At 46.6% G+C, this 27,250-nt stretch overlaps 1 protein-coding gene across 5 annotated transcripts in view; it reads left to right on the forward strand.

Moving 5' to 3' along the window:
- Positions 1-25,704, forward strand: part of CHCHD6 (coiled-coil-helix-coiled-coil-helix domain containing 6) — a 114,955-nt gene extending 89,251 nt beyond the window's left edge. For 3 of the 5 annotated variants that reach the window (XM_054216120.1, XM_054216121.1, XM_054216119.1), the window contains one exon: positions 25,151-25,704. Coding sequence is in view for 3 of the 5 variants with exons in the window: in XM_054216119.1 (XP_054072094.1) it covers positions 25,151-25,174 (24 nt within the window). In the remaining 2 variants the exon portion in view is untranslated. Of the gene's footprint in view, positions 1-1,383; positions 1,427-15,819; positions 15,886-25,150 lie in introns of those variants that run through there. The other 2 variants (XM_054216122.1, XM_054216118.1) reach the window with 2 other exon arrangements.
- Positions 25,705-27,250: the final 1,546 nt, after the last annotated feature.

Raw genomic sequence — 27,250 nt, forward strand, 5'->3', positions numbered from 1 at the left:
TAGCCTAAGATTTGTCAACTCACGGGTGGGGACTCAGTGTGGTCGTTGGCTGAGACGTGGGTGGCTGTTATGTCAGAGCTTGGTCGCAGAGTCAATGACTTTTGACCATCTTTTTTCATTCTCTGCTCGTCATCCTTGTCCATCTATCCTTAAGCCCGTGACTGGCAGGAGCTTATTCCAAAGCTTAGTGGCAGTGGGGTGTAGTAGTTGTGGAGTGTGACCATTGAGGAATTGGTCACGTCAGCACGTCTGCATGTGAGCTTTGGACAGTATAGCAGGGGATCGTATTTATAAAGTTTTCACTGTCCCTGTGAGTACAGTGATAGGCTTTGAAGCGTGGTTTCCTCTGTGCTCCGCTTTCCCACAAAATCTTCAGGCATGATCCGTCAAGGAGTGTGAAATATATTCAAAATCCCCCTGCTACCTTTTTCTCACAGTCAGCAGGGTTGTGCTTTCTTCTCTGGTGTGGAGTTGTTTGCTGTTGAGAATAAGCAGTCTCTTTTCTTGTGATTCCTTACCTCTCTTTGGGACACGATGCCATCAAGAAAACCAGCTGTTCCAATCTGAGAGTCTGCCTTTGCCTTCATGCTCTCTTGGCGATTGTGTTGAATCAATGAAGTGTTGCAATACTATAGAGGAAAGGGGGATGTGAAGAAATGAAGAGTGAGATCACACAGCAAGAATATATAGAAGAGGATTCATATCCTGTCACATAGTTCACAGTGGCTGTGTTTGGAACCAGATCTGCTATAATAACAGGAATCCCCTCATGGAAACTTGAATCTCAGATCCAAATCCTTGCTTCACTGAGCTGTGGGGTCTGAGAGTTCCCACATGGAGGAGAGAGTTCGCTAATCTGAGCATCTAGGGAGACCTGACAGCAAGCCCTGGCTGCTCCTGCTGGGAAGATGGTGGCTTTGATAGGTGTTATGGAAAAAAATATTTAAAGGAAAGAAGTAAGGGAGATAATCCCTGGATGCCAGCCATAGCAGAAGGATAAGGTTCAAAATATTCTTCTTGTAAATCCTGCAAATTGCAGTTCTGACTCTCTTAATACCTTGAACCACTGTCTCAAACCTTTGTCAATATGGGCTTTCTGCCTGTGCCTCGGATTCAGTGGCATCTCTGCTCAGCCAAGAAAACTGCCAGGTTGTGCTTTGACTTTGGTTCCAGCTGTTCAGTGCAAAAAGCTTTCATTGCTGCTATGAAAAGCTTTTCTTAAGGGACAACATAAAGCACTAGGAATGTTGTGGTGCTTGAAGGTTGAAGCAGGCATCTTCCCTTGAGAAGAGCCTTACAGAGCACCAATCTAGTACACTGTCATGTGAATAAAAGGTTATAAGGATTGTGTGTTAATCTGTCATTTGCAATTAATCTCCCCAGCAGGTTGGGATCTGACTGATGACCAGGACAACCGCCCAGCTGGGTATGTCAGGGAATTTCTTCCGTGGCTCTGAACTGCTCCGCAAGCCTCTAGGCTGTAACTGTGCCTGCTCTTCCTCATGATCCTTGGTTCTTGCTCCATCTTTGTTCTTGCTTTGCTCTCTCTGTTGGTGCTTTCCTTGGCTTTATCAGTTTTGATTTGTACTCGGTACCATGGTACCTGATCCGTCCTGACAACAGGATGGTAAGTTCACACCGTACTGTGTGTTTCAGCTCAGGCAAGCTTGTGTTCTTCCTGATAATTGCATTGGAATCAACAGTTGGAAGTGTTTCTTCATCTTGGCACATACTTCTCAAGTGCCACTGAAGTTTTGATGAGCTTCTGAAATTGTGTGTTGTGGATCTGTAAGAACCTCTCCTCCTGACTTCTGACTTGTCATTTCTTATTTGCAAGTTTACTTCTAGGTAGGCATTTGATTACCTCTCTCTCTCTCTCCTTTTTTCTCTTTTTTTTTCCCCCCCTCCCTAATAGACCAATAATGTCTTAAGGCTCTCAAAACTGTTTCCCTGAGGTTAGCTACCTGGAATCCTTGTCTTAAGCTTTAAAACACCAGAAATTTGCCAAACCTGTTGGGCAAGATCTAGAAACATGCAGCATTGAGGAATCCCCCTTTTGACCCACTGATACCAGAATTAAGTGCTGTATAGCACTACCAAGTCATTTTCTACACGGTATTCTTGGTTTGATGTATTTTTTGTGTGGTTTGCTGAATTCAAGTTCATTAGGAATGCCACGCTAGCATAGGGATGGGTCTCCATTAGTTCAGGACAGTGCGTAGCAAATGTTTGAGCTATACGCAAGGATAAATTGTTCTGGGGCTCTTTGGTGACATTCTGTGATTGAAACTCAAGCTGTGGGTATTTCACGTATATTCTAAACTGTGTGTGGCTCAGCGATATCACTGTGAGTGAGTGATACCCTCCTCACCCCACTAGCATGAGCGGTTCTGGACACCTGTAGGATTTTTCTTGTGGTATGTACAAGCAAGCTAGACACGTGCTGTTGCCTATTTTGCTACCTCCTCCTCCTTCTGTCTCTTTATTTACTAACCTCTTTCTAGAGTCTGGATTTTTCCTTTTCCCCCTTCTTCATTTTTTCACCTGCTTGCTCCTACTGTCTCTGCACCCTCTCCCTCCCTCCACTCTCTTCTGTCCCCTTCGTTTGCATTCCTTTCATTTTAAAATCTGTATTGGAGCTGACACCAGGCTGCCTATTCCCTGCAGCACTGAACTGGCGGTTTGGAAAGAGGAGGCTGTAGTTCCCTCAGGGGGCAAGACAGAGTTCAGTGTCTGTCTTATTTTTAAATATGCATCTGAACATGGCTGATCAGAGGAGCAAAGAAGTCTTTGGGTACTGGAAGCTCATAAAGACATGGAGTAATCCTCCGCATCCTCCCTGCGTTCCTCGCTGAACATGAAAGCTGCTTGGCACAGGGGAGTTTGACTGCAGGAAACATGAGGAAGATTCAGAGGCTCCATGGAAGGAGGCTAGAAAGGTGTGGGTGCTTGTGTAAGCCTCACACCTTCTTTTTCTGCTTCAGCTTCTTTCTCATCCTATCAGATTTATGCATTTTTTTTTTTAACCCTAAAGGATCCTGAAGTACATTACCTAACTGTATATCAACCTTGCAGGATACGGTTTGCCTCGGGCAAGTAAAAGACTAATGGCTGATCATCGCGCTGGTACGGCGAGGGGACAAGTGGGATATCCCTGTTCCACATTCTTATCACAGCCAGTGCCCTGACAAGGTACCAGAGATGGGTGTGCAGGTTTCCCAGTATGAGTAGAAGCTCTGCTAAGGCAGGTTAGGTACCCAGCTGGTGAATTTCCAAAATGGTTTTGCTGTGCAGCTCTAGCCGCTGGCATCTGTTCAGGCAGCACAGTGATGTAGTCACTCAAAGGGCAAAAAAAACCAACGGTAGGTGCTTACCGGTCCAACAGCTCTTGCCAGCAGATTAGGGTCGGAAGTGAAGGAGAGCATATTGAATTAAAGCTGCAGTCATAATTTTAGTTTGGACCAAAGGTATGTAGTTTGGCAGAATACCAGGATCCTGACTCTTGTAAAAATGTGTCACAGGGTCCCTCAGGACCATGGGAAGGTCAAGACCTCTATTAGAAACCTTCTGTCAGCCATGTTACTTTCTGCGGCATGGGCTGCTTTGGTTTGGCATAGCCACAGGGTAAGAACTACTCCTTTCTGCAACATATTGGATGTTTATGATCCTTAAAGTGGTCGAACCTGGTCTACGTAGCTGGGGGTGTTCAAGGTGATTGCAGCAAGAAGCGTGGGGGAAGCTTCAGGCTCATCCTCTTCGTGTTTTCTTTTAGTGTCATTGACTAGTGAGGAGCCTAACATCAGAGGAGATACCTGACAGCATCAGGACTCAATACCAGATGACTGTCAACTGGAGAAGTACAACAGCTGAGTTCAAAGTAGGTTAAAGTAGGATCTGCTCTGGAGAGAGAAGAAACATACAGATTGAGAAGGCTACATTGTAGTTCTTCAGAAATGCTCTAATAATGCTGGAATAGCAAAGTCTTTTGATTGGAGGAAGAAGTCCTCTTGTAGGACGACCTCAGCGTTTGTGCTGTCTAACTTTTTTCTTTGACTTGAAGAAAAAAATTGTAGTTAGTTAAGACTTCCCAGTTGGAGACTGGTGAAATGATATGTGTGAGTGATAGAAGAATTGACTGCTGGGGTGGATGGATTTGGCCTTCTGTTCCAATTCTGCCTTTTTTTGCCAAAGGATCCATGTTTTTGGACTCTGATGAGGTGTGTTCAGTTGCTGTCCTTGTAACAGTTTGCTCGGTATTTATGTGGAAGAGGTTGTGCATTTGAAGTGGGTGAGGAACGGAAACAAGAGCTGGCACCGTGCAGCTGATTTCTTCTCTGCAGTGCTACATATTCAGTTGTCAATTTTTTCTCTACTTTCTGAAAAATTTTGGTTTCTTGTTTTAAAATAGCTAGTAGAAAGAGAGGTTTCATTGCCTACAAGAAGGGTAGCTGGAGCCAAGTGGCAGATAGATCTTCCCCAGCCGTGTTCTTTCAGCTCCTCCCTGCCCGGAAGACGGCTCTGCTGGAGCTTTGAGTCCCCTGGATATGTCTGTCCTGATGAGCAGCGTTGGGCACACCATGGCTCATACACTGCAGTCCTGACTGGTGTTATTCTTCCTCTTACACCTTTTCTGAATAGGCAAGTGGCTCATTACACTGTCAATGTTTTCTCAAAAATTACGTACTACCACATTCTTGCCAGAGCCAGGTTGTGTGTACGGGGGGGCTCTGGATAACAGGGTAGTAAAATTGCCGGAGCAGTCAGCTCTAAGGTTGCACCAGTTGCTGCAGCCATTGAGGCTGTGCCAGCGCTGGGAGTGTTCCTTGGGAAAGCAAACAAACCGCTGCAACAATTCCGGCGTGATCCTATGTGACCTTGCTTCTGCTGGGGTGGGGAACCGTTTCCAAAAAAGCGTTAGAAAGGATATGCCCAAAGTCGCTTTCATGTGTAACTTAGAGTATTCAGGATTTGACCCTGGATCCCTAGAGGTAAAGGCTGCTGTGTTAACCCCACCGCTTCATCTCTTGCCAAGTCTGAAAATCCAGGTTCTTAAGAGGAGCTGTTACTTGTATGACCTTCATGCGTGAAACAGTTTCTCTTCTAAAATGTTTTTTCCCCTTTATCAGTTATTCATTGAAGAGTCTCTTTGCATCTGTAGAGTTTTGAAGGGTAGCTATTATTTTACCATTTTAATTTTCCCAGCTGTTCAAATAATTGTTTTAACCTCTCAGTGCCTGGAAATGCTTTTCACATCCTGGTTGCTCTGCATTGTGTTTCTTCAGTTTCATGTTTTAAATTACCAACAAATATTTTTCGCCATTCCAGATGGTTATTCTGTGACTTTCTTTTCTATAGCTTTAAGGCTACATTGGTCTGAACAACGCTCTGGCAACGAGGAACTCGTGAACTTTCACTTTGTGGTACTGGGCTCTCACACCCTGGGTTTTTGGGTGGTTTGCTGTTCTCCCTCACCGCCCACCCCCCCCAAGAGGAGCTCAGTACTTGCAGATCCCATTAAGACCAGCATCAGCTGTGATTATTCTGAAAGATCTTGCCATTGGCCTCTCTGGAGTTATATTTCACTATATATACAGAAGGAGCTCTGACAGAGACAACGAAACCAGCACAGAATACGTTGTCCTCGCACAGTTTTACAGGTATTAAAGTCAAAGCATTAAATATGATAGTGGTTTCTCTAGCCCCGAGACAAGGCTGTGACAGCAGAGGACAAGGCAAAACTTCCCGCTGGTCTGGCAGGGGAGGCTGCTAATTGAGCTGTGTGAGACACTCCATCCCACTGCCGTGTCCCCAGCCTAGGGTGGTGCTCCAAGGAGGAGGGCTGCACCTTTTGTGTCCCACCTGGGGTAAAACGCTTCCATTTGGGAGTACTTCCAGAGCAGCAGTGTCTCGTTTCATAGCATCAGTTTTCTTTTTGAGATATGTATATACTTTTTTTTTTCTTTTCTTGAGTATGTCTTTAATGGTCTTGCCATAGGGGTAGGGGTGAAATTTGAAAATAAGTACTTATACTGTGATATTTTGGACATATTGCTGCAGTTTCTCTTGCATGCTCTTCTCACGTGTTCCAAAAGTTGCAAAAGATGATTTATAATTCATCAAACTAAGCGTAAAACGTGTGACTGTAAAACCTATCAATCTGATCCCATCTCTTTCTAGCCCTTTAATTAGGGAAGCCCTGCTGAAAAATGTACCCATCAGCTGCTGAGAAATGGTGCATTCCTGGACCCTCGGTATAAATCTTGAGTTATCCAGGTGCCAAAATGCTGTCAGAACTGACAGATCTTAGAAAATACACCCACAGGCAGAACATTATCCATTATACTAGCACTGAGCAGTGGGCAGTAAGGAAAAACCAGCAGAGAATGTGTCTTTATCAACTTTAATTGGCTTTTCCCGTTGATAAAAATCAGCGTACCCAGCAAGGAAGAGAACCTATCTAGCAGTTTGATCTTCCCATCCCAGAGCTGAAGGCTGCAGTCCATCTCCACTGGCGTGTGATGTGGACTTGTCTCAGCACAGCTCCTAGCGGTGCGGTGGAGTCTACAGCCCACAAAGAACGCTGCCCGTCTCTCCTCGGTGAGTGACCATGTTTAAACAAGTGTGAAGAATAAATTACTCTGGATAAGTTGGATTTCATCTGTGTTCCACCTGCTCGAAATTTACTTGAGAGGGAACCAAACTTAGTTAAACTTTTTTTCGGGTCCTGGCTTGTAAGCACTCCTGGATTACGACTGGCTGGGCTGTGAAATCGATGTGCTGATATGAAAAGGAGACAGCAGATAAAGAAAGCAGCAACTTTTCAAGAGCTTCAGGAAATGGCACATGTAGAGGTTTGGGGAAGAGAAGCTTTTCAGTCATTTAGCACTGCAGGTTTATACGTAGCTTTACATCAAAGACAAAGAAGACGGCGACTGAGTGGATTTCTCCTGGGAAGGCTATTCTGCAGCCTTGTTGCAGCATCCCGCATTTACTGAACTATCTAAAATGTTCCAGGTTTTCCTCGGTGCTACTTACATCTGTTGCTATTAGATTTATGGCAGTTTTATTAGAGTAAATAATATAGTAAAGATGATTGCAAATCTATTACTATACTAGGGTTTTTTCTAGTTGATTAATGAGAACAACTCATTTCTTTATTTATGGTCAATTTGGCAACGTGTAGCACTTCTCTTGCTAAATTTCGCAGGGTTTCTGAGCATGGCTTTATTTTAAAACTCTATTCTGCTAAGTCAAATTCCTCTGTCTTATTTCCATAAATAATGGAAAACAGAATTACGTCCATTTGGAAAAGACAGTTTAGTAAGTGAGCTTTATTGCAAAAGTTTCCTTTCCACAGTCCCTGGTGGTCATAAAAAGCCAGATTGTCAGACCATCACAGGATTGCAATCATATAAATATCAGTTTAACCCTTGTATTTAAAACTTTTAAATACAAAATTTTGAAACATTTGTTATTTGGACAAATGAAGGAAGAGTCCTGCGTCCAAAGCCTGCTGCACAGGGATCCTTACTTCCCTTGGCGGAGATCACCGTGATCTTTTTAGAGCCTGTCTGCCGTGCCGTGGGAGCCCACGTTGGTATCCTGGAGATGTTTTATCACCTAACGGATGGGGCAGCGCTGAGAAGCGAGGCTGCGGCAGCAGGGTGGGCTGTGTGCAGGGTATGTACCTGCACTCTTTGCCTGCATGGCCCCGGCACCCCTCCGTGCAGCGTGGATGACAGTGTAGACTTCTCCACTGCCAGCACAGGCTCTGCCCGTGCCGGGGTTGATGCCATGCCCGGCGCAGCAGGTTCCCAGTTGGGGTAAGCTCTAGGCCTGCCACTGTACAAGCTGTACAAGAATATGATAGACTTTATGGGGAAAAAAAAGTGTTGATTGTGTGGGTTTTTCATCTTTTTTCTTTCTTTCTCCTAGCCATATGATAAGCAGTAACATAGTGACTTCTTGTGTTCAGAAGGCTCCTTTAGAAACTCGAGGCAAGTGGGAGGGAGGGATAACAAAGTCCGTTCTGTTCCTCTAATTCAATCTGCCTATTTACAAGCCCAGCCCGTCAAGTACATTGTCCCTGTTCTTTGCAGAAAGAGGAAGACCGAGGCTTTAAAAGACTTCCGAGGAATATATACAAATCCATGCGAATAGCCTAAAATATCGTAATTCACGTTGTTTCCATGGATGCTGGCCATGCCGCGGTTTGGGCAATTGTGTTCTGTTGGTCCAAATGCCACAGCGGTTTTACCAGGGTGCAAGATTCTTGACCGCTCGCTCTAAACTCTGCTGTGGTGTTGCTCTCCGTTGTTAAACAGCTGTCTTGTGCCTGTGTGAGAGAAGGGATTCCTGCGTGTGCCGCCCAAAGAGATGGTGAAGAATCATAAGATTGATTATGCATCGTAATAATGCCAGATGAGATAAAACTGGGGAAAGAAATCAGGATTTTGACATCTTCTTTTGAGAAGGCAAAGTGCTTCTTTGGTGGCCTAAAGTTATTAAAGGTGTTGCTGTCCTTGAGGCTTAGCTTGCCAAGTGCGCAGTGTAAATGCAGACGGATGGTGCCTGGCTCTGGCCCTGCGTCACTCATTCCCTAAATGCCTGATGGTACCAGAATGACCAGCCCCTCAGCCACCTCCTGCTTAAAAGCAAGACTGCATGATTATTTTTCTATTTTTCTAAACCATTTGCTCGCTTTGAGGACTGTGAGCTGTGGTGTGCGTCGTGCTGCAGGATCCTTGTGGTGTAAGGGCCTTGATAAATATATATTGTATTGTCAAGTGCTTGTAGCTCCTCTGCAGGTAGCGGTGGAGAAGCAAGCTGCGTTACGGTGAAGAGTCGTCGTGTCTCTGGGGTCAATAAAAACAAGGTGGCAGAGGGGATTGTGGGAAGAGGAGCCAGGCTAGCTGCCTTCGGCATCACCTGCTAATAAACCGGCTATTTATAGATCAGCTGACGCTTTGTCAACTAGATTGTTAAATTAATATTTACATACTGGCTTCGTTGTCTTTCCCTGAAAATCTCATTTGCATTAGTGCTTGGACAGAAGTGCGGCTTCCTGTGCTCCCGATACAGGAGCGCGTTTGGTCAGTCCATGGTCTGCGGCGTGTGTGAAACCATTCCTGATGGATTCTTGCCTTGCAAATCCTCTCCTCCCCGTAGTAGCATTTTCCTCATCGTTCTGTGCCTCTTGATTCTTGCAGGAAAGCTCACCTTTGTTCCCAAATGTCCGCAACTCATCATGAGGCTGATCTCGCTAGAGAGAGAGATGAGCAGCATTTCTGCATAGCAATTCCTAGTTAATCTCTGCTTCTCGGAGAGAGACTTGAATTGTTGATGGCTTGTGGGTAATTTAATAACTAGCAGACAAATAGGATGTGTAGATTGCAGTAACTTAGCCCAGATGCAAAATCCCCCAGCCCTATTTGCATCTGTTTGAATGAATTTTCTTACAAAGGTTTGCTTTTTACGTTTTAGCACCAGCGAAACAGCAGCGAGAAGAGTTGCTGCTCGGTGAAGCTGCGTTGATCACAGCAGGCTCCACACCTGGCTAAGCAGTTTCAATCCCCTGTGCGTGCGTGTGTGTGTCTGTGTGCCTTTCAAAAGGGAAGAGTAATCTACTTGCTAGACGTGTGTGTGTGTGTCTCTCTCTCTCTCGTAGTCCTTGGATGACCTTGAACAGTCATTTAACTTGTGTTTATTTGCCCATCTCTACCCGGGCAGATATTACTTCTGTGGTTTGGAGTGTTGAGGTTGAATGGATGTCTCGGAAATGTTGTGGATGAAAAGTGTTACTGAAATGTAAGGTATTCCTACCGCCTCTTCAGACAGCTGATCGCAGTTCAGATTCACCTGCCTGTCTTGCTGTTTCTTGCTTCAAAGCCGTTTGGACACTCGGATTGTGCGGGAAGTCGGGAGGCGGTAATAGCGGGGCTGTGATGCAGACAGGTGTCACAGCCTTCGCTCAGCTTCCACTTCTTAGCGCTTGCAAGACTGTCGATAAGGTCCTGTTGTGCTGGTATTGTGTTATTCTTAATCTGTCTTTGGCCTGCGAAGGGTCTAACAGCATCTGTTTCTCTGACACCTCTGCAGGCTCTCTGGGCACCTCATTACTCTTTTCAGGAAGAGAACATTGCAATCCAGTTACTCTGTCCGCAGAGAGCAGAGCTCGTCTTCCCGTGCCAGCCCGGTTACCATAAAGTTAGAGCTCAGAGAGCGAGTTGCAGTTTATCTCTCCGGGTGCATGAGGTACATAATATTGCAATGATAATACGGTATGTGCTGAAACCATTCACCTTTTATTTATTCTTTTTAAGATAGCAAAGCCTCAATTTCCTCCTCTTTGAGATATTTCTTCTCTTGGCTCCCAAGAGAGGGAGTCCAGTTCTGTGTCCGGTTCTGGGCTCCCCGGTTCAAGAGAGACAGGGAACTGCTGGAGAGGGGACAGCGAAGGGCTACAAAGGTGATTAGGGGACTGGAACACCTCTCTTATGAAGAAAGGCTGAGGGATTTGGGTCTCTTCAGTCTGGAAAAAAGACGGCTGAGGGGGGATCTTATCAACACTTATGAAGACTTAAAGGGTGGGTGTCAGGAGGATGGGGCCAGGCTCTTTTCAGTGGTGCCCGGGGACAGGACAAGAGGTAACGGGCACAAACTTGACCATGGGAAGTTCCACCTAAACATGAGGAGGAACTTCTTTACCCTGAGGGCGGCAGAGCCCTGGCACAGGCTGCCCAGAGAGGTGGGGGAGTCTCCGTCTCTGGAGACATTCCAAACCTGCCTGGACGCGTTCCTGTGCCACCTGCTCTGGGTGACCCTGCTCTGGCAGGGGGTTGGAGGGGATGATCTCCAGAGGTCCCTTCCAACCCCTGCCAGTCTGTGAGTGGGACAGCCCAGCTGCAGACAGGGGTCTGGGAAACCTGGAGGTTGGTTCCTTGGTACTCTGAGCGCAGTGACTGCTCTGTGCTTGTTTCACCACTGCCTTTTCCATTTTAACTTTAATTCTTGCTGAAGGCAGCACCTCATTCTTACATTTTCAGATCTACCAGGTTTTTCTGCCTTCTGCTGATATTCGGGGGAGATGGGGATGTGGTTTTCTGCAAAATGTCAAGGTCTCTTCCTGGAGAGCTGACAGCATAGGTGTTTTATATGTGCACGGGCTATCGGGATGAGACATTCTTGCTCGGAAACATTGGCTGAGACAGACAGACATTCCTCCTGCCACGGAGAGACAGGCAGGCACTCACTGTTGCCAAGCCTTGAAGTATTTGGCATGTTTTCTATTGCCCTAGTTTTGTGGAGTTGTTCTGAAGTTTTACAAGTACATGAGAATCTTAGTTCTGTTTTTTTATAAAAAAAAAAAAAAAAAAAAGAAAGGAATAGATACAATAAAATAATCTAGCCTTCCTGCCTAGACAGCAGTGGTATGAGAACGTGACTCAGGTGCTTAAAACCAGAAGCCAAGTGAAATAACCCCAGTGCATTTCTAAACAGTTTTACAAGTCAACCTTGTGGTTTTTGGGGAGTTTCTGACTTCTCTCTTGGGTTTTGAATATGTGAAGAGTGTGCAGCGCGGCTCGTTTTCTTGAGTGAGAGAATTATTGCAGCTCTGTAAGAGTTCACACATCTGCAGTGTCCCCTGCAAGCAATAACGAACCGACCAAAACAATCAGTCTCCCCAAATTAGAAGAGCCCTGGATTTTTCAAACCTCGTTTGCATTCTAATTTGTGGAGTTTTTTGGTTGTTCCACTTTTCGAGCCTTCCTTGCAAACGCAAGGATCTCAAGCTCTTTAGTTTTAAGCAGAAGCCAAGATTTCACGTAAGAACACGGTTCGGGGAAGTGGAGCTTTGACATTTGCGTAGTTATGTCATATACCATCAGACTTCCACATGAGCTGGCAACACCGTTTACGCAGAGATGAACGTAATTATTCGCAGAGGGGCCCGGTTCAGCTTCGTGCTCCCTGGTTGATCTATAGAGAAGACCAACTGGCTCTGCAATCCCGTTATCTGTGCCCCTCCATAGGCTCGCAGGAGCACACAGGGCTTGCAGGCAGCTGCCCGCACGCTTTCATCTTGCTTCTGTAGGCAGCCGCGGAGGCACGTGCTCCTGAAATCACCGCCGAATTCGTAGGCACACGCTCGCACCTCTGCGTCACCCGAGCAGAGGGACACATGCAGTCAGGCTCCCACAACAGAAAGGTTTCCAATAAAGCTGAAACACAGAGGTATTGTTTGTCCAACCGCTGGCAAATGCACAGAGCCATTGTGTGGGTCCTGAAAGCCTTGACGCTTTATTCTCTGCAGACTGAATGGCAGCCGCGGGTAATAATAACACAAGATTAAAAAAGCCAACATTATAGGGGCATTTACAACCCGCTGAGAGAGTGAAATCTCAGCAAGGCTGAGCGGTGTCTCTAGTGATCCTGCGTTTTTACTGCTTGATAAGGAAATGATGGGCAGCTCTGGAGAAATGGCCACCGCAGAGCATGTGAAAGGGGAGCGGGCTGTCTGCTCGAACGCTGCAGTAAGTAGAGTGGGACAAATGGAAAAGCTCTCTGCAAATCGAGTGGCTGGCCTGTCCCCCCGGTGCTGGGTGGGCCGGGGGGGTGTATGTGTGCTTGCACGCCTGTGTTTCCTTCCCAGGCTGGTTGAAAAGCTAAGGCTGGCTGGCGTCAGTGGGGCTGGACTCAGTTTGTGTAATTTAGAGCCTTGCGCTTGGCGTTGGTGAGCATCATCCAGGGGTGGTGCTTTGGAGGCTGTCAGCAAGTCCACTCGGGACCATTCGTGTGTGGGAATGTGGCTGTGGGCTGATCATGGATGAGAGATGGTAGGACGAGCCTTCCGCCTGCAGGAGCAGCCAGTCTTTCTGTGAACTCAAATTCTGGGAGGCAATAAATACTGAACTTTCTGAATGCGAGTCTCAGTTTTAAGTCACAGTAATGACAACTGCCTTACACAATTTAACCTCAACTGACTGATACCATCTTCCATGTGGGATTTCATTATTTTCAAAGCAAACAAACAAGAAACCCCACTCCACCAAAAAAAAACCCTAATTTTTTTAAGGGACAGTTCCTTATCTTGAAAGTGAAGTCTTTGATTCATTGCTGGTTCTAATAGCTCCTTAACATAAATGTCTTACAAAGCTCTTAGTGAACGTCTAACTATCTAAACAGCTTTAAAGCACCCAGCTTTCTTCTGCACACGCGTGGCAGTTGTATTGGGTAAAGCGGAGGCAGAGTATCAGCCCGTAGCAACATCCTTTCAGGATGCGCCTAAGCTGCAGAATGATGTTGCCATATGAAAGCCAGCCCTAACCTTGCTGGCATGGGTATGCCCAGCAGGCTGACCCCGGCAGCGCTGAGCCGCTGGAATAGGTACCCACCTGTTCAGACAGGTTTTGCAGCTCTCTGCTATTCAGCAGGTTTCTGAGGCAGCATCTTACAGATGTGACCTTGGTCTTTGGTATTAACGATGCAGTGAGTGAAATGGTGGGAGGCATTTTAAAGTAATAAAACATGTTTTCATAAGAATGCATGCTTACCTGGCTAGGGCAGGTGTGGTTAATGACTATATTTTTCCTATCTAAAAACATTCTCAATCCATTCAAGTGTTTTGCTTTGCTTGTGCCAGGCAGCATGGCATAGAAACTGCTGGGGCCTGGGTGCTGCTTCTTGTGGGGGACATTATGGGGATTCAGAAACCCAGGCTGCTTCACAGATTCATTTACTTGGATTAATGAATCTGTCCCTGCCTCTGTTTCCCCAAGAGTAATGTGAAGTTACTGACGTCACAGGGATTTATGAGCTTCTTTCTATATTGGCCATTTTGTGGAGAGTGAAATTCGGCTCAGAGGGCTCTGCAGAAGGACAAAGTGCTTGAGTTCGTTCTGTTCTAATCCTGGCTACAGAAAATTGGCAAGTTCCTGCGTAAAGTCTCTTTAAACCCAAAATATAAATACCCTTTGATTGCTTTTTTTTTTTTTTTTGGTCCTTTCTCTCTCTTTTGCCATCCTTTGGGGTTTGTTTTTCTTTTCATTTTTACCTGTCTTCAGCTGCAGACTGTTCAGGTTGGGACCTGAGAGCTCCTGCGCGCTGGCACAGCCCTGTGGAAGAAGGCTGTGGGCTTGCTTTGTTTCCACAGGTTGCAAGTATGAAATGAAACGTACGTTAGTGGTAAGGTCTTTGTGGGAAGAGGGTGTAAAGAGGTGTTGACTGTTGCTAGAAAAGAATGGTCTAGGAGGAGGGAAGAGAGGACGTAGCTAAAACTAAATATGATGCTTGCTTTTTGCCAGAACCTTTGCAGCAGAAGCGTGAACGTATTCCCAGTCGACAGCTCCCTCATCTCTCCTTCCCCCCTCCCTTTTCTCTCTTCCCCCTCTGGGGCTACTGTTTTAGGATGAGTTGGTTCCAAACAGACAACACTTTTCTAGCAGATAAACGGACACCTAAGCAGCCGTGCCGGTATCTATCATGAACAGACATGCTGCACAGTGAGGGAAATTACAAGATGGGACCAGCATCATTTGTCATATTTAAAAAAAAAAAAAAAGAAAGCTCCCCCTCCACTTGAGCAGAATCCACAAGACAAGCGAACAGCACACTTATAAACTGTCGCTTTCTTTTCCAGTCTCTTCGTACATTTTCAAATGCTCTGATTAAACATTCCACCTTTAGGTCCCCTCTGCAAAGGATGTGTTTTAGACAGATGGAAACAGGTCTCTGTACCGACACAGATGCAGGACTATAAATTTGCAGTGGAGGAGATTGGGAGATAATTATTTAGGAGGCTTTTGTGGCTTGTTCCAGCATCTGGTGTTCTACCGAAGAGGGAAGGGGACAGGAAGAAGCTAGAGAACTGCTGACTTGTTTTTCGCTTGGTAAAGGTTTTTAATCTTGAAAGAAGGATTTGGAATTTACGCAGGAGGAGACATTGATTGGGAAATAAAGATGCATCTCCCGGTGTTCGCCATTCTCCCTTTGTTTGCTCAGATCCATGATTCAGGTTGTCGGGCATCTTATCTGCCGTTCTCTTAATTGCATTGGTTCTGCTGGGCGCCGGTGGGCAGTTGCTCGGAACAAACCTGTCTTGCTGAGAGACTGACTACGGTGGCTCCTGGTTCAGGGCTGAGCATGCAGCTTCACGCAGGTCACTGCCTGGGTGTGCCTGTGGTTGGGCATCCGCACGTAATCGCCTGACTGAACGTCTCCGTGGCCTCCTGATCCCTCTGCAGCCTTTCCGTTCTGCTGCGGAAAGTGTGCCGTGCCCGGCAGGAACAGCCGGACTTGCGGGTTCCCTCCCCAGCGCTGGGGGAGCACTCCCTCTGCTCCTTCATGTTGTAAAAGAGAGTTCCTTGGGTGACTTCTGGAACCTCTATCTAAGAGGTGTGGTTGAGTCGTTTGACTGTCTCAGTTCAGGTCATTAACATTTCAAAACGCCTGTTATTTTTCTGTCTGGTTGCCTGAACTTGGTAGAGGATTGTCTAATTGGGGCTTGGTGCGGGCCAACCAACCGGGCTTCTCTTCCTTGTGATCTAATCAGATCTTGCAGCTCCTGGGACCAGATATCTCAAGATACTTAAAGACTGGCAAGAGTTAGACGTGCAATTAATTCTTTAAAATCTGATACTCAAATTCCGTAAATGCTCAGTCAGCAATAAGTTTCTGGCGCAGAAGAGTTGCAGTGTTGAGTCAAAGGGGCCGATTCTGCTCCAAAAATATTCCAATTTCTGGTTTTGTACCTGAGCAGTGGAGGTAGTCTCCCAAGACAGGTTTAGTTGCCGAGTTGTTTTTTTTTAAATTTACCTTTAGGCTCTTTACTGTGACCCAAGTCTTTGGGAGAGACTTTGCAAACCCAGGTAGAAGCTATATTCCATCTGCATCCATCTGCAAACAGACATGAGAATTCCCAGTCCTCTCTTGGCTCTATCATTGCTGATTTTTGCCTCTTCTGCCAGAAGAGAAGGAGAGCGACATCTACACCCATACGGGCGAGATGAATACGCCTATCACACAAATAAAATTACTGGCTGCCGAATAGCAACAGCTTAATGAAAATGTGAACTGTTAAACAAATAAAGCCAGTCAAGCTCATAATACTTCTGCGTGGAATTTCACTGTGTCACTGAACAGAAATAGAATTAGGCATAGAAAAAGGATATCTGGAGAAGTTTCTCTGCCTACCTCTGTGTTTAGTATGTGAAGCTGGACTAGACAGGAGTGAGCTATGCCTTAAATGTGGACGTGCTACCTTGGCCTGGAGAGGAAATCTCTTTATCCACTGCAGGAGCCTGCTAAAGCAAGGCAGAAAGGGACAAGATAAAGCACTAGATATCCTCTGAAGCCTAAATGCAAATTGTGCAGAGGGGATGGATCCCTTGAGAACTGTGTGGGTTTTTTTGCATTTCTTTAGCATCTTCTGCTGGTGAATAATTATCGTACTTCTGTGTGGTTGGTAAGTAGCATTACTCTTGTGTACAGAAAGGGAAACTGAGATGGGGATTTATCTACAGCTGCTGGGCGAAGTTGGGAGGAGTCCGAGAAGAGGGCCCAGGACTCTGGCTCACGGCCTGCGGGCAGTGCTTGCCTTCCTGTAGCCCACGGGAAAGCCGCAGGGTTTAGAGATGCTCACAAGTGGCAGGTGAAATCCCCAGGATGAGAATTTAACAACGACGGTTGAGGTCCCATCTCAAAGGCACAGTGCCGTAGCCGGGGGGTTGAGAAGTGTTTTCAGCAGCTCTTTGCACTCTATGCAAAGACCGGACTTCCCTGTGCTTCCATCTTCATGAAAATTCCAGGAGTTAAAGATGTGCTCATTAGGACTAGTGCAGGTTAATAATCTGTTCCAGAATGAGATCCGGAACCGCAAAATGCAATATGGAAAGTTGGGATCGGTTTGTGAAGAAGCCCTACGGTCAAGGAGCTGCTGTCGCTACCTCCAAACAAAATGACGTCCTCTCTTCTGGCTTCTCCCATCCAGCTGTGCTTGGCTGTGAACAGGCAGGATTAAGGGATGGGGTGGGGTGGTCCCTAGGAGTTCAGAGGACAACTGGGGTGGTTCTTTCTATCTCTGTCTCTTTTCCTCCACCCCCGCCCTGGTGGCATTTCTTCACAAGAAATCATGTCTCAATAGGCTTGGTCTCGGGCTTGTGTGGAGTCACCGGTGTATAGGAGGTAGATTGTGCCTGGGTCATGCGAGGCTTTAATGCGCTGTGGAATTAGAAACGTTGTAGGAGTTTATATTCTAAGTGTCTTTATTTTGCTGGGTGACCTTGTGAAATTTCCTTGCACCAGATCTGTATCTTTCCGTCCTGCTGCCTTTTATCTAATTTGTTTTCTTGTGTATGTTGCTGACATCCAGTGAAGTGTAATTTGTTTGAGAAGTGGCACTTATAACAAGGATCCTGCTAGTAATCCCTGCATTGAATCCCTATATACACAATGTTCCAGGAATAATTAAAGTCACAAACTTCAATCTTGAGGGATGCACAGGGGAAACCTATCCTGAAATGAGGCGCGGCGTATCTGACTTTTTAACAGTAGGATTTGCTATTTTTGTTCCAGGACTGAAGTAGATTTAAGTGGAAATCTGACATCCTGAATTTACATGTCCTAACAACACTGTTCATCAGTCAGTGTTCTTACTGCATCCTTTCTCTACCCCTTCTCTCTATTAATTTTCCTCAATAGTCTGCAGGGGTCATTTGCCAGCCTGATTCAAATTCCTGCACTTTCCTGGCGTCTTGTTTTATAACATCTTGCATCATGTACTTTCCATTTCTGTAATCCATTTAATCCAAAATACTGGAATGGCTTTGCAGGTATTTATTGCATTTCTCCCTTCCTTGTGTTAGGAGGTAACAGGTAATTTATACAACTTAATCCAAAGTCTCTTAGCTTCTGGGATTATTTTTTTTCGTTTCCCACTGATTATTCTGGGGGCTGGTAGCAAGAGCACGAATGAGAGCACGGAGGAGTTGCCTTTGTGTGTACTGTTTCATTACCTTGTGCTCAGGGCACGGCTTGGCAGTTTAGCAGTTAAACGCCTGCAGCCGATGTCCCCCAGCAGTAACATTACTGTTGCCTCTCCTTCACTTTTGGAAGCATTGGGCTTAGGGTTTGAAATAATGAAATGCTGTTGCATCATTAAGTGGTTTTCCATTCCTTTTGGCTCTGGCAACGGATATTCACAGTTGGGTGAAGTTCACTTTAATCCTTACAAAACCAGAGCTGGATTTGTACAAGTTGTCATTCTGCTTTAGAAACACTCTGTGCCTTCTGGATCCCTTTATCCCTCCCAGGGGCTAATCCACCAGCTTGCAAAACGCTCGGGGTGACTCCAGTTGCGGGATGGAGGGGCATCCAGTGTTATCTCCTTTTCCTCCTGCATTGCCTTCTGTTGCTTGTTCCAGAAAGGCGCGGTAGTGTTTGTAGTGTATACTTTCTGATGTGTATAGATAGTGGGATGTAATTATCTTCCCCTGAGGTAGAGTCATTATGCTGGCTGTAAAGAGAGAGGGTCACAGTCCTAATGGGAAATGATTTTAAAGCAATCTTGACCAAGTCTAGTGGAGCCATTTCAGACCACTTAAAACTCAGCCAGCCCTTCACGGCACTTGTGATATGTCCACTTTATGCGGTGAGAGGCAATGGGACTAACACTTGTCCAGGGATAAAGAAAATCTATGACAAATGGCAGCATCGGCTTTGAGCAAGCGTTGTGTGCTGCCACAGGCGAAAGGCACCGACAGAGCCCAGTCTCCATTATTATTGTTCTTGATACTGATTTGGAAAAACGCAAGGCACTCGCAGAAGCAATAAGCCGGTAGTCACGAAATCCACTACCTTGGGCTTCCTGTGCTGCAAGAGCTGCCCCCCTGCCCCCAGGCTGATTCCTGCAGAGGGGACAGGATCGCTCCCGTTTCCCAAGCAGGTGGCTGGGCAGATAGTGGCACAGTCCCCAGATCAGAGCCAAGTCGCTGGCGGATGCACTAGTGGTTTACCTGGGAAGCTCAGGCTTCAAACGTGCACTGACTTACGAGGCAAATTTGGTCAGAGGTTGTTTAACAGCAAATACTACTTTCTGTTATAAGACATTAGAGAAAGACAGACTTCAGCATCCTTTGGTACGCGGTGGGGTTGTGGTCAGTAGCAAGGTGAGGAGAAAGACTTTGGCAGAGCTGGTGGAAGGTGGCAGTCAGCAGTTGTAGGTCATATTGAGGGGCACTGGCAGCTCTCTTGGGACCAGCCTGGGATTAAAAAGCAGGCACCGCTTCACATAAGCAATTTTCTTATTTCAGTCCTTTAGGGAAGCAGAATAGCCAGGACTGTGCAGGTTAGCAAAGCTCGAAGCTAGTACCCAGGAGAGCAAGAATAACTAGTAGTGAAATGCTCCATGTCTGATTTTCATCCTTTGAGCTCCTCTGTAATGTTATTGGAAAACAAAAATTGTTTAAATAATGGAAGAGACCCGATGAAATTGTGCAGTGATGCAGAAGGGGTGAGGAAGGGTTATTTCCTTTCTTTCCATTACTTTACTCCTCCCGCCTTGCCTCCCAAACGTGGGTGGAATCTGCATGTCAGGCACCCGCAACATCAGCCTGGCCTGGTGGCTTTTCTTAATGGTGAGAACGAGATTAAATGCAATTAACATTGATTGAACAAAAACCGCCCTCAGTTTGTATGCCGATTAATTAACAGCTATCCTTTCAGCAGCGGCCCTTTGTAGAGCGGTATTTGTTCCTCCTGGCCCGGGTATTTTCTAGCACATGTCCAAAATCAAAAGCACTGAGCGCGCGTTCCCCACTGTGACAGCTGGGGCTACCAGCTCAGCGGGGGGATGCAGCCCCCCAGCCGGGATGATTTTTTGTGCAGTCTAGTAACTGCAGAGCTGCTCAGTCAGTGGCAAAACATTTCCTGTTAAGCAAGGCTAATGACGGGAGCTCTCTGCGAGTTAGAACAATGATCAGAACAATTGTCTGGAGGAAATGAGTGTTACAATGCATGAACAAACAGGTGAGTCTTAGAACAGCTCGAGATTAGTTGTGCTGGTAAATAACTTCATATTCGGGCGATGCAGAGCAATGGGAGGTGTCAAGGCAGAGCAAAGCAAACAGCGTGGGGCTCTTGTGAGTCAAAGGAGAGTGAGGAGGGGGGAGAGGAAACCAGAAAAACTGTCTCTGTTCCTGCACTCTGGTGGTGGGGTATGTGGACCAGGGGACTTCCACGTGAAAGCACTTTCTGGGGTGTTCTGACAATGTGTCTGGTGAGTCTTTTGAAAGGCGTCTTTTCTGCTGTCAAGCCAGCTTTGAAGACACCATCTGGGGAAGCAGCCAAGAAGTCATTGGGTGAACTTCTCTGCTTTGCAAAGCTATTAACACCAGCACAGAGAAGAGGGAAAACAAAACTCTCTTCATAGCTTTTTGAATTAGTATTTTTTTGTTGCTGCCAGGCATACTCCTGCCCCTTCTTATTCCAAACCCAAGGACAGCAACTGTTGGACTCCTGAAGGATGAGAGAGACAGAGGCTTTTCTGTGCAATAACTATATGGCATACAAGTGCTGTGATCCATTAGTCAGCACAGCTGCTCCACAAAATAGCCAATACCCTGAATGTATCAGAACAAATTGCACATAACCAAAAAATACCTACAGCATACATCAAACCAACGTGACTCAAATGTCCCTTGCAGCACTTTGGGGTGCTAATAGCCCCGCAACAAATGCCTTACCCAGTGGAAAGGCCTTGAACAACACCCATCTTAGGACAGGTCAGGATTTTCCTATTTCGTTAGTGCCTCTTTCCGGACTGAGATTAAAAAGTTGTGCAGTCATGTTACTGAAGTCCGCAGTGTGCCAACAGGTATTCTGGTTTTGAGAGAGCTGCCTGCACGTGGCAAGGAACTAGGAACTATGGAGATTAATTTCTACTTTGTCACTGACACTCCAAATGCACCGAGTCATTTATCATGGGGATCTGCTTTCTGATTTCTTCATAGCTACACAGGGCCCATATGTGCGAGCGCCGTGGTGCGACCGCTTAAAGGAATATTAGAACGAAGGTAAGGCACTCACTGGAGGAAACTTGCAGGGTTTACCCCATGAGACTAAAGGCTGGTTAAATAAATATGTCTTAGCACAGCTGAGGCTTGGCAAACAGCATCTCTGGCAAACACTGAGGGAGGAAGTTCTTCAGGGTCTGGGCTTTCAAGGAGGGAGATTCCTCTGCTGGCTCCGAGCCTCTGACGAGGCTGAGAGCCGAGGCGCAGAACTAGCCAGTGACTGCGGGAGGCGGAGAGGATGCTGCAGACTCGCCAGGCAGCCCTGAGCTCCTATGCTGGGATGCAGACAGGCAAAGAAGGAACAGGAGGAAGACAAGAGCGCGGTGCACTTGCTTGCCCTGGTGCTGGTACCAAGGCCTCAGCTCTCTGTTACGGGACAAGGACCGTGTTGGGCGACTCCCTTCTCAGCAGGGGTGAGATGTGCAGAGCTTGACCCTTTCTCCTCACTCAACTGGAACCAGAACTGGAAAGCTACTGGCTTCCCCACAGGTGCTGCGAAGTGGCGGCTGTGTCAGCTGAGCAGCCAGCCAATTTTGACTGCTGTTAGTGCCCAAGTGGGGTCTCATGGTGGTAGAAGAGCATGGGTTAGTGGCTCAGGGTCCTGCTTGCCAGGAGAGGTGGGGAAGAGAGAGTGCTGCGTGCCCTCCAGCTGGGTTTGCCGTTGGGACTGAACAGATTGGCATTCCTGTTTGTGCTGCAGCCACAGCTGTGAGGAGTTGTCTTTGTACGGACACAGCATTCATGTGCAGAGGTGCTGGAGCTCATCGAGACTGGAACCTGGCGTCTACCTGACATTGCAGTGGCATTAAAAACAATCTACCCTCGTTGTGCAAGAAGGGCACCGTCCCTTCTCATTAGAGCGAGTGTGCGGTGCACTTTCCAAGGCTACTTGTTTCCTGAGTTGTTCTGCTAAGACTGCAGCAGAGACCAGCTAATGTCAACTGTGGGGCAGTTATTTTTGTGACGAGGCACCGAACTTCTTCAGGCTGAGCCTCAACTCGATGAATTGGGAGTATCCTGTCGCGTGGGAACAGCTTGTGATTGCAAGCTGCCTGGACTTGTTGCACCAGACAAGTTGCATATGCAACGCTAAGGGCATGCAGGGGAGGTAAGGCTTCTCCTTCCCTTTCCTGGCTCTTTCTGCTCAAGGTAAGTGTTGTAGGAACCTGGTAGCATCTTGCAGGGAGGATTCCAGGTTGGAAGGAAATGAAGGGGTCCCAAACCTGTATTGGCATGTTTGCAGTGGTAGGTGGAATTAAGGCGCTGGTGTAAATGGTTGGCTTAGCAAAGAGTGGGTTTAGTCTTAGAGCTATGGCGTCCTTCCATGCTATTACACAGCATGCGAGGCATGAAATCGATGCAACCGTGCTTTTAAGTAGTTAGCCACAGGTTTATAAACTGATGGCCTAGGAACAGTGAAAACAATTATGTGCATGTTCCGACAAGCGTAGACTTATACGATGTGCTAACAGACCACAAGGCCTGCAGAGCTTCCCCTGTGCAGCGTGGAGTGGCTGTGTGACGCTCTGCAGTAGCTGGCAGAGGAGACCTCTGGCCTCCGGCATCGTTAGCTGCTAATTGTGCCTGCACTGCACAGCACGTTCTGCAGAAGATCCAGGGGAGCACAGGTCCATAGCCAGCCGGAGACTGTGCTCTGGTTCCGCTTTCTTTGTGAAGAAAGAACCATGAGAACCTTAGCAATACTAGAGGGTTCAGGATTTAGTGGTCTACATCGGCATGGCAAATGCTGCAAGATCGGGGTTGGCATCTGATCAGGAAAGTCTGAAACGGCTGGGAAAGTCACTTGTGTGTGCAGGCTGTTGTCTACTGGGGGAGCTTCAGTTCCCAAGAAATGCCAATGCTATAACCTTTATGAGCACTCCGTGCCCCTGAGGAGGGAAGGGACATTAGTTAGTTGTTCCATCCAGCGCAGGCTGGTCTTAGACGTAATTGTATCAGGCCACTGTTGGGAGCAGCGATGGACGGTATCGTTACCTGCTCCCTTTGTTCCCTTTGTCCTGCCAGCTGCGCAGCAGCAGGTTGGGGTCGGGGCTGCCTGGCAGCCCATCAGTTCTGGGCCCAGAGCTCACTGTGCAAAAAGATTTTGAGAAGGTTTAGTCATCCAGAGTGAGACGGAACCTGATGTTTTTGCACAAGGAATGTTTGTGAGCCTCCTGCTTGATGCGTTCCTGCTATGTGGGCAGCTTAGGTTGGAAAGAATTGATTGAGGTTAAGTGCTGGCTGTTTGCATTTTCCCCTGAAATGAATAAAAATATGTAGTTATGACTTTGAACATGAAATTCTGTAACTATAGTATTCTTTAAAATTACTTTAAAGAAGAAGGTTTTACTGTCTTCCGTAAGGGTTAACCACAGAGTGGCCACATCAGTGGCTTTTTCACAAAATGTAGCATTCCTCGACACTTCACTGAAGTGTTACAATGTGAATACAGCAAATTACTTTATTGCAAAATTGATTGCGAGTTGTTGCTGCTTCGCTCATTACAATTTGTGTGAGTGCTATTGGAGTTTTTAAAATGTATTGCTCTGTACAAAACTTTAAGTCACTAATGATGAGAAAAATTACCTGGGAAATTAGAGTCAGTCGAGTAATATTGATGGTTCATTTGTCAGATTTCTGGATAAGCTTTGTCTAAATAATTTGGCAAACAATTTTCTCTTTATTCTTGAGTCCTTTGAAGCTTTTCCAGTTCATTGTTGTTAGAGATGGGGCTGTCTTTGGAGATGCATGGTCAATGGAGACGGAGTATGCTGACCGTGCAGGTGCTAGGCAGCGAATATCAGCCTGCTATGCAGAAGCAGCCCAAATGACATCCTCATCTTCTGACAGGTATTGCCAAGTGTGCTAGCGTCGTTATTTTGGGATGTTCTCCTTTCTGATTCACATTCGAGGAAGCACAGCTTCTCTCCTAAGAAAGGCTTGTGTCTAATGAGTAGAACCAAGCTCAAATCCAGCCCTAGTGAAAACGGGTGGCAAGACCACGTGCAGCTAACTGTTCACTTAGCTTTCTGTAGTTTGCTTTATCAGAGTCCTCTAAACGTGGGTACGTACTGTCTGTTCTGCAAAATGGAACTGCAGAGCATGGGAAAAAAATAGCGTGTTGATGGGATCACCCTGTGCGAGTCTGCTGTTAGTGTAGCTACACCAGCAGGTTGTTGGTATGAAGGTGCCGTTGCTGATGCGCGAGAGCTGATTGCCTGCCTGGGTTTTGAAGTAGGGTCCAACGTCGATACCCCAGGTCCTCAGAGGGGGAGGTGTTATAACTGGTGCCAGGTGGTGGCCTTGTTGGTTTGATTTCTTTGATTTTATAGGAGTGATAAGATAAAAATAGGAAGAGACCATAGCAGGCTCCATACTAAAAAGGTCAAAGGCGTCCTGTTTTTTTTTTTTTCTACCCCTTGGAAGTCCATGGCTCATATGCAGATGTCTGCATGATCTGAGGATGTATCACTTAGAAAACAGGAGGTTGCTGTGGGGGACAAAGCTGCTGTGATTTTACTTTCGATTTTAGGAGGGTTTGGGTCTTAATAGGATAAAGGCTGTCAAACATGTCAGGAGTTAGGGCAGTCTCCGAGTCCCTCTCTTTCCTCCCCTCCCCTCTCTAATGCTCACTCTTATGTTGATCGTGTTCCAGGACGAGCGAGTGGTGTGTGAGTGTTTGATGGCACCTAATCAAAGTGCTCCGGTGTCCTCCTGAGGCTGGGACTTAGCGTGGAGCTACAATTACTCCTGCGACCCAGCTGCTCTGAGGTTTACCTGAGACTGTGGCCTTTCTCTCCTGCTGCAGGCCCTAGGATTTATAAACCGTAATCATTTGCAACTCACCATCTATTCTTGTTCCCAGAATCAGTCTCGCCTTTGATACCATGACCTGCTATCTTGCTTCTACAGTCCTGTGTCCCCTTGAGTGTCTCGTGTTTTACAGCAGGCGAAACCTGATGATTTTTCTGTGGGATTTTCACCCTGCCAAGATTACTCCTTCATTTCGGAAGGAAACAGTCCCATGTCAACAGCTGCATAACTAACTTGCTGCCTTTTCCTTTGTCTCCTTTTTCCCCCAGGAGCTGTTAGTTAATTCTGGATAAACATCAGCCTCCAAAGAGCAGAGGACAGGGACCACAGACGCCCTTGGAAGCCCCGGCATCCTTCTGGATAGACACTGACCAAAACTGGTGCCTTCTGCCCTTCGCGGTCCAAGACAACGAAATGATTCCTCTTCTAATTGCCTGCATGTATCAGTCTCAGTGGATGTTCCTGGAGTTGGGAGGAAGGTCCTGGGAGAGGGGGGCGCTACCGTTTCCTTTTTTATTGTATTACAATGTAAAGAATCCTGTTGACCCCAGGTGCTTCCAGCACAGCTTGTAGCTTGGAGGCTTGCCCAACACGAGCCTGGTTCACCCTGTTGCTAGCTTTGGTTTCACCACTCCACATCTGAGTTTCAAGAGCTGTTATCTTTGTCCATTTGCTCTGGAGAAAGGGTTCTGAAGTATTTGGAAGTAACCTTAACTGGCTTGTTAGGATTAACTGTTCCTAGCATGCTCCCATCGGTTACACCAGCAGGCGCGTTTCTTCCCTTCCAAGGTTCCCTCCTAAACAATAAAGTGTTTAATGGTCACTGTGTGCCGTGAGATACTTTCAGTCCCGTGAGTTTGTAAATTGCTGTTTTTCTGCCTCCTGCCCATGCCAACAAAAACTCCAAACAAGCATGAGGAATAGAAATATTTCAAGTCACAGTTTATAAATCACAAAACTTGTTCATTTTGGTCCTGGGCTGACTGACTCTGGCTTGTTTGAAAGTACTTGGAAGAGTGCGAAGTCCTGGCTGAAGGGAACCGGTGTTGGTGAATCATACTGAAAAAACCTTCGCCTGCTGAACGCAGAGCCCGAGTTATCTTTCCTTGCACCAGCTTTTGTGTGCAGATCTTGCTTTGTCTGCCATAAACCACCATCCCTTTCAGCCTTGTGCTCGGTTTTGATCCCTCTCCTTGCAGAGCGGCGGGATAGTGGGAGCTGCATGCCTCCGGCATTTCGTCTTCGTAGAGGTAGGTGCGTCAGGTTCGCAAAAGACCTGTCAGCAAACCAGGGCGGCAGGTCTAGCTTGGTAACTTGATTCGCCTTCTCTGGTTAAAGCCTCTCCTCTGGCAGCGTTTGCTGCTCGTGTCCTCTCTGACTGTATCTGACAGTTTCTGAAGAATGCGAACATGGATTTTTGGAGGTCATGTCAGAGTTTAATGTAGTGTTTATGAAAATGGATGAGGGGGGCTGAGAATTGTTTTCTGTGTTATATTCTGCTTCGTCTCTTTTTCCTTTAGGCAGCAACTTAGCGCTTTACATCTTCATTAAAGCAACAAAATGCTTTTCCTTCTTGTGGAGAGCTGATGCCATAACCCTCTTCCTCCTTAGACGCGATATTTGCTTACCCATGGCTCATCTCTGTTCAGTCTCAGATCTTGCAAAAATTCTGGCGTTTTATCACTGTGCAGGTCAAACTTGCTGTCCCCAAGGGCAAGTTTTCCAAAGCAAAGTAGGACGCTTGGTGCCCTCAGATCTGTTTGTAGCAGTACTGGGAGGGCGTTTGCTGCTCCTGCTGCCATTGCCGGCGTTTGGATCCACTTGGGATAGCCAGGTTCTACAGAGCCGCAAAACCTCTGACTCTGCACGCAGAAATCTGGGGCATCGAGGTCTGTCCCTGACCAGATTTTAAATTATTGTTGGTCTGAAGAGAAAAGTACCTGTTTTGTCTCTTCCTCATTTTCCTCTTGCCCCCATCCAATATTGCCTGGGCCTGAGTAATTTGCATGTCATTATTTCAGCTGCCCTAAATTGGGGGGGACTGTGATGCCAGGGCTGATTATTTGGCGGCACTGGACAATTTTCTCTGTTAGGCAACTGTAATACATTTCCATGTTCTTTTATAATGAGCTTTATTTACCAAATTGGCAATTCCTCTGTTGAGAAATAACTGATTACAGCATTCAGGGAGTCGCTGTCATCTCAAGATATGCAGGTGTCTGTGGAACATAAACAGATGTGATCGTTCAGACAGTGAACTCAATTGATAGAGGGTAGGGGGAAGAAAAAATCAGCCATAAAATCATAAATGTAACATCTCCAGCTAATGTTGGCCAGGTGCACTGCGGCTGTTTTGCAGCCCAACAAGG

This window comes from Rissa tridactyla, chromosome 10, assembly GCF_028500815.1.
Source record: "Rissa tridactyla isolate bRisTri1 chromosome 10, bRisTri1.patW.cur.20221130, whole genome shotgun sequence".
Classification (NCBI taxonomy): Eukaryota; Metazoa; Chordata; class Aves; order Charadriiformes; family Laridae; genus Rissa; species Rissa tridactyla.